The 8,720-nt window shown below is 50.7% G+C and overlaps 1 protein-coding gene across 13 annotated transcripts in view; it reads left to right on the forward strand.

The window, feature by feature from the left end:
- Positions 1-8,268, forward strand: part of PPIP5K1 (diphosphoinositol pentakisphosphate kinase 1) — a 44,972-nt gene extending 36,704 nt beyond the window's left edge. For 7 of the 13 annotated variants that reach the window (XM_048317497.1, XM_048317501.1, XM_048317499.1 and 4 more), the window contains 4 exons: positions 319-498; positions 5,197-5,334; positions 5,749-5,862; positions 6,478-8,268. In XM_048317497.1, coding sequence (XP_048173454.1) covers positions 319-498; positions 5,197-5,334; positions 5,749-5,862; positions 6,478-7,172 — 1,127 coding nt within the window. In that variant the 3' untranslated portion in view covers positions 7,173-8,268. The remainder of the gene's footprint in view (positions 1-318; positions 499-5,196; positions 5,335-5,748; positions 5,863-6,477) is intronic. The other 6 variants (XM_048317510.1, XM_048317506.1, XM_048317505.1 and 3 more) reach the window with 2 other exon arrangements.
- The last annotated feature ends 452 nt before the right edge of the window (positions 8,269-8,720 follow it).

The raw sequence follows: 8,720 nt of genomic DNA on the forward strand, positions 1-8,720 counted from the left end.
GTCCTAAAATTTATTCACTTTTCAGACTTTCACTTGCAAAGATGAACCCTCGCTGCTCAGGTACTGCCCTGTGCTGGAGCTGGGCAGTGCCTGGGCTGGGTGGGAGTCTGGTCTGCCCTGGTGTCACTGCGGGGACGTAACCCTTAAGGGCATTCCTGACCTGCTCGCTGTGGGAGGGATTTGGCTTAGTGTGTGGTGTGGGTCCTTCTCACCCAGCGGCCCTGGTGCTGGCAGCTCCATCCCCACATCTCCACAGTTTCTCTGTCCCCAGCTGTACCTGCCCCTCTCCTCTCACTCTCTATGGCCACTTTCCTCCAGATGTGTTGGAGCACCAGCACGTTGCCCAGTTGCTACGCCGTTTTTCCTCTGACTGTGCCACGAGCCGGACCATCTCCTTGGATGCCACCCTAGCCCATCACCTGCATCACTGCTCCTACCACCTGCGCCTCTTCAGGAGCTGGCTGATCTCAGGGCAGGATGACTTGGAGTGTCTTTACGGTACTGCACGCTGCAGCTGCCTCTGTCCCGTGCTCTTGTAGCTGAGCAGAGACCACTGTCTGCTTGAGAGTGCAAAGTATGCTTTGCTTCTAAAAAAAGGAAAGTGTTTCCGTCACCGAATCCCCAAGGTCTCTGGGCTGCTGCTGCAGCAAGCTGTGGGGGCTGTTGTACCAGCAGTTTTGGAGCCTTAGGCCACACGGAGCCTGTGCTCCCCATGTGGCTGTAACTGCTCTTTCCATCTTTGGCAATTGTTTGTTGCCTCTTTCCTTTAGCCAGGGTAAGCCCTTAAGATCCCTTCAGGGTAGGGCCTGAGCTCCTATCAATGGGGTGTCCTGCTGGCAGGATGCCCTGTGCAGGTCTTGGTGAGCTGCCACAGGGTGTCCCCTTAGCAGTGGAGGAACCAAAGTGAGTAGTGAGAGTATGGGAAGAAGAGGTTAAGGAGGTGCTGCAGCTGGTCACAAGCTGAGTGAACTTGCTGTGGAAATTTTGAGGAAGTGAGTGCTTGTGGGTGTGTTATATCTAGAGAGACTGAGTTAAGACAGGGTAGAGCTGAGCTTGTGTGTGGCTGCACTGCATGGCATCTGTCCTGCCTGATAGGGCCTCTCAGCGTGTCCTGTCTCTGGTGGGAAGAGGTAGGCGAGTTCAGCATTGAATCCAGATGTTACAAATCAAGGCTTGCTGCTGTTTCTCTGGTGTTTTTCAGCCTCTGCCACGGACAGGAGGTCTGGTGCATGGAAGCCTTGGTGCTTTGCACACAGGCGGAAAGATTGCTGCTCCCTGAACGAGGCAGCGAGCTGGGGCTGGCTGCTGAGGTTTACCTGCACCATAGAAGCTGCTCGAGCATGTGGCTTGCTGAGCTGTGTGGTGTGATGCATGGACCCCCTTTTCCATTCTGACCCACAGGTGGAAGGGGCACAGACAGTACAGCCTTCTGTGTAGTGAAGCAGCAGGACCGAACATTTTCAGAGCCTGGAAGATGAGAATTTTTCTTACATGGTCTGTTTTTCCTTGACAAGGCCCTTTCTGTCAGGCAGGCAATTTGGAGACAGCAGTTGCTTTTCACATGTAATTAGGACAATTCCTTGGTCTCCTTGCAACAAATGCTAAAGAGGAGCAGAATTGCTTCAAGGGAAGAGATGCTGGATCACAGCAGACTGCTCCAGAGCCAGGGCTGAGCTTTCCCTGCTGCAGGTCTTGGCCTTGTGCATGAGCTCAGGTGGGGAGAGAAAATGAGCTCAGTGCGTTGGACAGCAGCAGGCTGCTGGGAGGTGTATCCTGCCCTAACACAGCTGAACACAGGAGTTAGGTACTCCTTACCTAACTCCTTACCAGTGCAGCAGCCCTCCTGGCTGGAAATCAAATCCCCGCCATCAAGTTCATGCTGTTTTCCCAGTCCATCAGCAAGCCCACAGTTCACTGACGTGTTTGGGATTCCTGCTGAGGCTCTTCTCAGAGCAGATGTAGTTGACAGCCCAGGTTTCTTCCTTGTGAAAACTGCATTCTTCTGTCTTCTCTTGGCTTTCCACTGTACTTCTATCCACACAAAGGAAACATGAATTAGAAGATAGCATCAGTGAGTCAAAAGTATGCAGTTGGCATCCTTAGTTGGAAAGATCAACAGTGCAGCCCTGAAGGAATGTCTGGGAACCTGTGTGGTCATAGCTGGGAAAAAGAATAGTGTGAAGTAAGTTCATGTTGGTAATGATTCACACTGGTACTGAAGCCAAAGGTCAGCTGTGGAGAAACAGAGAGCGAGCGGCCCTGTGATGGTGAGCAGGAAAGTAGTAGGTGATGTCCAGTGTAAATAAATTTAAATGACAAAGGGAAACAGCCCCAAACTCTTATATATAGTGGGCTCTGATCTGACCATCACCACTTGGGACAATGTGGAAAAGGTAGAAAAAAATTAGAAATCTGGGAAGGATGTTTGTAATAGCGGTCTGAGTGGCCTGAGGGGAGTGGTGGGGATCCACAGTTCTGTGTAGTTCCAGGAGTGAGAAGGTTTCTAATGGAGTGAGCTGAGACACTTTGGACAGAAGTGGTCTTTTTTCCAAGCTCCGTACCACAGTACCTGGGGATGCTGGGAGCTTAACTGAGTTCAAGGGGAGACGAGAATATGGAGGAGACACACGATGTCCAGAGCAATTCTGGGCTGTGGGTCCCTGATGTTTGGGGCACATGACTAGACAGTCACATGTGCTCTCTAGACTTGTAACCCTTCATATACAATATACATGTGGCATGTTGGAGTTTGTCCAAAAAAATAGGGGTGGACTGATCATGCATCTCAGAGAGGAGCCTGGTGAGTGCTTTTGTTTGTGCTGAGACTGGACATGTGCTTCTTCACTCCAGAAGAGCTGGCATACAGACCTCTGGCACACAGACCTTCCTCTGTGGGCTACTGTTGGATGTTGGTACAAAATGGATGGAATTCTGTCCAGTTTCTTGTGCCATTGTCTGCATCACAGACTCCTGCCCTTCAGGCCCCAGGAGAGAGTTTGGGGGAGCATCAGCAGTAGCTGCACAGTCAGCACAGGGTGACTGTCAGTCTGGGACGGTTCCTGTGGCTTGCTCTCACATTTTATTTTTCTTGCCCCTTCCCAAAGGTGTTGGTTCTTTGTTAACTGTGTGTGGTGCAGCAGTGGTTGGAGCCTTCACTGGAGACAGGTAGGGATTGTGATCCGTAGTGGTAGCTGCTGCCTTGGCTGTGCTGTGGTGGAATGAAGCCTCTGTTGGCCTCTCCCCAGCAGCTCAGCAGGTCTAGGGAGGTATGCAGGGAAGTGGGGTCCCATGCACAAATGAGAGGGATACCTTGAACACAGTACTCCTACACCTTGAAAGAGGAAACTTTGGCCATTTTACTCTGCTTGCTTGAGAGTGGTGCAGAGCCACAGTGCTGAGCAGAGTTGAATGAGCAGGCACCTGGCACTGTGGGGATACAGGTATATAATTTCACAACAGTGTGACTGTGTGTCAGTGTCTAATGTTTCTTTTAATGCTGGACCTTTGATTTCCTCATCTTACTAGAGGGGAGCCCAAGCACTCAGATCCCCATTGGTGCCCCCAGTGTATCTTGTAACAAAATTGCTTTGCCCTATCTTATATTTAAACTTATTTTTTTCTTTGGAGACTCCAATACCTAAGCCAACTTTGGCCCTTCTCAAACCAGATTCTGTTGTGAAATTACATTAGCCTCATACTGGGCTGCTCCACAACCATCTCCCATGACTGTTTTAAGCTTTGCCCTCACCCTTTTCCTTTAGCTCTGTCTCCCAGGAGGCCTCTGAGAAAATAAAGAACGTACATTCTTCCTTACTCAGCACTTCCACTCTCAGGACTTCTCAGCAATGGACAGAAGAATGTGTTCTTTTTCCTGTGCTTACATTTCTTCATCCTAGCCAAGGATTTGTTATCCTTCCTGTCTTGAATTATGTTTGTAGGCCCTTTGTGGCATAGGTAACCTTGTGAACTCTCTGGAGGATTCTTTATCCCCAGCAGCTGTTACTTACTGTAGTGAACACCTTTGCTGGCCCATGCTCCTTGCCTCTTGCAGAACTGGGTTAGGTGGGGGTATTGGAGCAGAGCCTGTCCTGGAGGTGACTGGAACAACTGTCTGCACTTCACAAACAGGTGCTCTAGGGCTTTTCCTGAGGTGCTGCCAAGCTGCAGGGGTCAGTATTATCCTGTCAGTGTGCTGGGCAGGCATCCCACCACAGATTGCATCAAGAGCTCTCTTACTTTTTGCATTTCAGAGTATTTTTCCTTCTCTGTAGAAACAAACCCAGTTCCTTTCCGGAGTCTTTTTGAGGTCTTTGGAGGAGACTGGGGGGTCACAGAATGGGAAGCTGAACCTTGAGGAGTTGAGAGGCCTTTAAACTTGAGAGGTGCAGAGCAGGAGGCAGCCTCCTTCCATATACCCAGGGACTCATCTGTTTCTTCCTTGCTCCTCAGACAGTTCAGGTTGGCTTGGTTCCACAAGGCATTTCCAGGAAGCTGGGATGAAGAGGAAGATACTTTGCTATGACACTCTGCTGGCTTGAGCAGCAAAGGATTTATTCTGAATGGTTGTGATGCAGCTTAGCTCTGAGCAAGTGTCTGTTACGTGCTGAGATGCCTATTTCTGCTCATTCTGGGTTTGCTGGCAGTGAAGTCTAGTTAAGGGGACAAATAATTCAAATCATTACCCAGCCCTTCCTTTGGGCACAGCCTGTCAGGGGTGCACAGGGGGGCTGCTGTGACAGGGAGGTTCTGTGGCTCCTTGTGGCTGCTGCAGTGTGTACTCCCTGCTGTGGGGAGAGGGGGCTGTGCCAGGCAGGGTGTCACCAGCGGTGGGACCTCTTTGATGGAAATTCTGTTGGCACCACTTCGATTCTGTTTGGCTTCCATAAGTGGGGGCACTGTGCCAAGCTCTCCGTCATGGCTATGTATTTTAAGTGTCCCAGGCTCAGCAGCAAAAACGGCAGCTGCCAGATACTTTTCCTCCTCTCCCCTCCATGTGTACCCAGGTGCTTGCTTTCAGATCTGTTTTTGCATGGAATTGCTTCGTGGTGATTTTCTTGGGCTAGAAGAGATGACCTGAGGCCTGAGTGTGCCTGTTGTTTGATTCCCAGAGTGCCCAGCTCCTTCAGCCATGAGTGCTCCTGCATGGATTTATCCTGCTGTTTCCTCTATTCATTTTCTGATTGGGTCTCTTTCCAGGTTTTGAAGGCTGTTCCATGGTTCCCACCATTTATCCCCTGGAGACCCTGCACAACTCCCTCTCTTTGCGGCAGGTCAACGAGTTCCTGACAGCTGTGTGCAGGAGTTGCAGCGAATCACACGTCCAGTCCACCGCAGGTACCGGTCAGGTGGGCTTGTCTCTGACGAGGCAAGGAGCACTCCTGGTCTTTTACATTCTCGGGACAGATCAGCCTGACAGGACTGGAGATAAGTACAGTCCCTGAAGCCTGTCCCAGAGTGTTCTAGCCCAGGACCCTGAGCCATGGGACCCTGCTCAGAGCCATCCTAGGCCATTCACTTGACAAGTAATCAGTCAGGTCTGACTGTAGCTGATGAGTACGGTGATGTGGATACAAACTCCAGCTTCAGAAATCTTAGCCTCAGGTTGCCAGGAGCTGATGGGCAGGCATGGCTCTGAATTGGCACTGGTCTTCAGCTCTTCCCAGAGCGCCTGCTCATGACTGCTGGGCTACGAGCCATTCCTTTATGTCTGTTGGAATATTACTGATCTGTGTATTTTTTTTCTTGAAGCTTTGTTTGATTCAATGATTGGCAGCCAGATACCAGGAGACCCCTTTATGTCCCAGCGAATCCTGTCATCATCCGCCCTGCCGTTGCGCCAGCGTTCAGATAAGCCTCCTTGGTGTGAGTGTGCTCCCTTCTCAGTCGGGGGCGAATGTGGTGGGGAGGTAGGGAAGTTTGTGAAGTCAGCAAGGTCAGGAAACCAGTCTGGCTGAAAACAGTTGTTTAATTCTCCTCCTTTATTGGATTAGATACAATCTAGATCTGTCCTCTAGTTTTGCTCATTGTGCAATATAAGGCAAGAATAAGCGTTAGTAGACAATCAGTATTTCTTTCTCTAGTGTTGACTCTCACTCAACACTCAGGGATTGTGTGTGTCAGGAACTAGGAGGAGCAAACTGAAGCTTGGATTGTTACATAATAGTAAGGGAATGAAAGAAATTGGTTTTCATGTTGAAGCCAAACATCATACTCCACATTTTGCACTGTGACAACAGAATCTGCTCTTGGCTGTATGCCAACATAGCACTGGATTACAGGATGGAATTGTGCTCTGTGTGCTTGGGTTTTCATCAGCTGAACTGCCAAAAATGCCCAAGACCAGCTGCAAGCCCCTGACAGGTCACATGGCATGTAGACAGCTCTCACCTCTCGGTTGTAGAACTGCACTGTAGACTGTGACAGTTCAGGTGGGGAAATACCAGCTACATGCTTTAAGACTTTTACTCTTCTTTGCAGACAGCAGTGGCCCCTCCAGTACCGTCTCCAGTGCAGGCCCGTCCTCCCCAACTTCTGTGGACAACTGTGCTCGTTTCAGCTTCACTGAGAAACTTTCCATCAGCCCCCCAAAAAGTGAAGAGCAACTCACTAGCCGGTCCCCTGAGCCGGAAGAGAGTCAGCCTCCAGGCAGAGGGCTTGACGTGGAGGGGGGCATGTCTGGGCTGTCAGTAGCAGAGCCAAGTGCCCCAGAGACCCTGATCTGGAATAAGGGCCCAGAGCCAGGCAGGATCCTGGAGCTGTGCAAGAAGGAGCTGGCAGGGGAGGATGCTAACCCTGAAGAGGAGAGCATGGGGGAGCTGGATGAAGAACAATCATCTGGGGAAATGTTAGAGCCAAGTAACACAGGAAACCCAAAGTGTGGTGAAGGGTTTGACCTGAGGTTGGTTGGGGAGAGAGCAAAGCCAGGTGAGGGGTGTATCAGGGTAATGACTGGCGTGGATCAGTCTGGGCTGTCCGAGGAGATCCTGGTGTCCTGTGAAGAGGAGCTGCTGGGAGAGGTGTTGGACCCAGAGCATACAGGCAAGGAGCTGTTGGGGGACACTGCTCTGTCAGACCAGCTTCTCTCTGGTCACGTGTGCCAGGTGCAGCCACTGCCTCCTGAGAAAAATATGGAGGAACTGCAGCTTCTGTGTCAGAAGGATCAGCAAAATTAGTGGCTCACTGGACAGCACACTGCAAGCACTTCTAGCCTGAACGCAGCCCAACTTCCTGCATGGCACCTCACACAGCTGGCAGTCTGTAGCAAAGAAGAAGCCACGTCCCAGGGCCACAGGACTCTGTGGTGTGGAAGAGACTGCTTTGTTCCTCCACAAGCCAGCTCTTTGCCATTCAGCAAGAATGTTTGCCTTGTTAAATGAACAACAATGCAGTCTTGGTACTGGCATGGCACCTCCATGGAGGGGGGACATGGTGCTGCACTGGTGTCTCAAGGGCTTTGTGCTCACTGGGACAGCAGCATTAGAGGAGTGGTACAGCCAAGGCTTTTAGGGTGGTAAGTCCGAAGGGGACGGATGCTCCCTTGTGACTTTTTGTCCCACAGCCTTCAGAGAAAGGCATTCTGGGCCCAAATTAATCAGATCCATCACAACCACCAACCTCCTCTCTGTTCCTTCCTTGTTCCTCTCTCAATTCCCACTGCTGGCCACCAAAATCAGGTCCAGAGAGTCCATGGCAGGAAGACTAGCAGAAGCAGAAAGTATTCTGAATGAGTGTGGAAAAGAAGGGTAGTGAGGGCATCAGGTTTGACTGCCACTTGCAAGGAAACATCCCTTTGGCATGGCCTTGGATGTTTCCCTGCTGGGCTGGGGCAGGCAGGAGCCTGGGGATCCAGCCTGAGAGAGGTGTGCAGGGAGAACACACAGTTTTTTTTTTTCTCATCCCCAAGGGTCAGGCAGGGTACAGCTCTGAAGTCTTGGTGACAGGGAGTAAAAGAAACTGCTATTTTAACAATTCAGGACTATTAGAAACCAATAAGGAGAAATCTTTATTATATATAAAATGAAAAGTATTTAATGCATATTTATGTAAATGCCTTGTGAGCACAAGCCTGAGGGCAAGATTGATACGGGTGTCCCTGCCGCATCCTGAGTGCCGGCCAGGGCTGTGCTTCCTACTCCTCTTGTATTTATGGACAAGTCTGCGTGTCTGTCTGTAGCTAGGATCTGTGTTTCTGTGAAGCTGTGCCCAAAGATCTCTATGCTGTGTTGTGATGATGTGTGTTCACAGTAAATCTATGCTGTGGGTCCAGTGTCTCTCTGTCTCTGATGCTGACTTGGCAGCAGTGTGTATGTGCCAGAGCTTGCACGTGCCTGGAACAGTAAGCCCTGGTCACACTCTGTTGTCCTGCAAGAGCAACTGTGGCTGGAGTCAGACCTGGAGTAAGTGTACAGGCTCAAGGCCAGGAAAAACCCTCTTTTTTCCTACATGGGAGAAATGGTCATACTGGGGAAGAGCTCCTGGCTTCCCAGGTGCGAGGGTGGTTTGTGGTAGAATGAAGATCCTGGGATGGTGTGTTCAGCTCCTTTCACTTGGTCCACACCTTCCCGTCACTTCAAGCACATCCTGGGTGTCATGTCCTTCTCCTCATGCCCAATAATCCAGAGCTGCCAGTTTGGGCATATAAGAAAGGTCACATTTGCTTGCACTGGAAATGGAGCAGTCATGCAGCTGCCCAGAGTGCAGCACTGGGTGGGGGGCACCCC

This window comes from Corvus hawaiiensis, chromosome 13 (assembly GCF_020740725.1).
Source record: "Corvus hawaiiensis isolate bCorHaw1 chromosome 13, bCorHaw1.pri.cur, whole genome shotgun sequence".
NCBI lineage: Eukaryota > Metazoa > Chordata > Aves > Passeriformes > Corvidae > Corvus > Corvus hawaiiensis.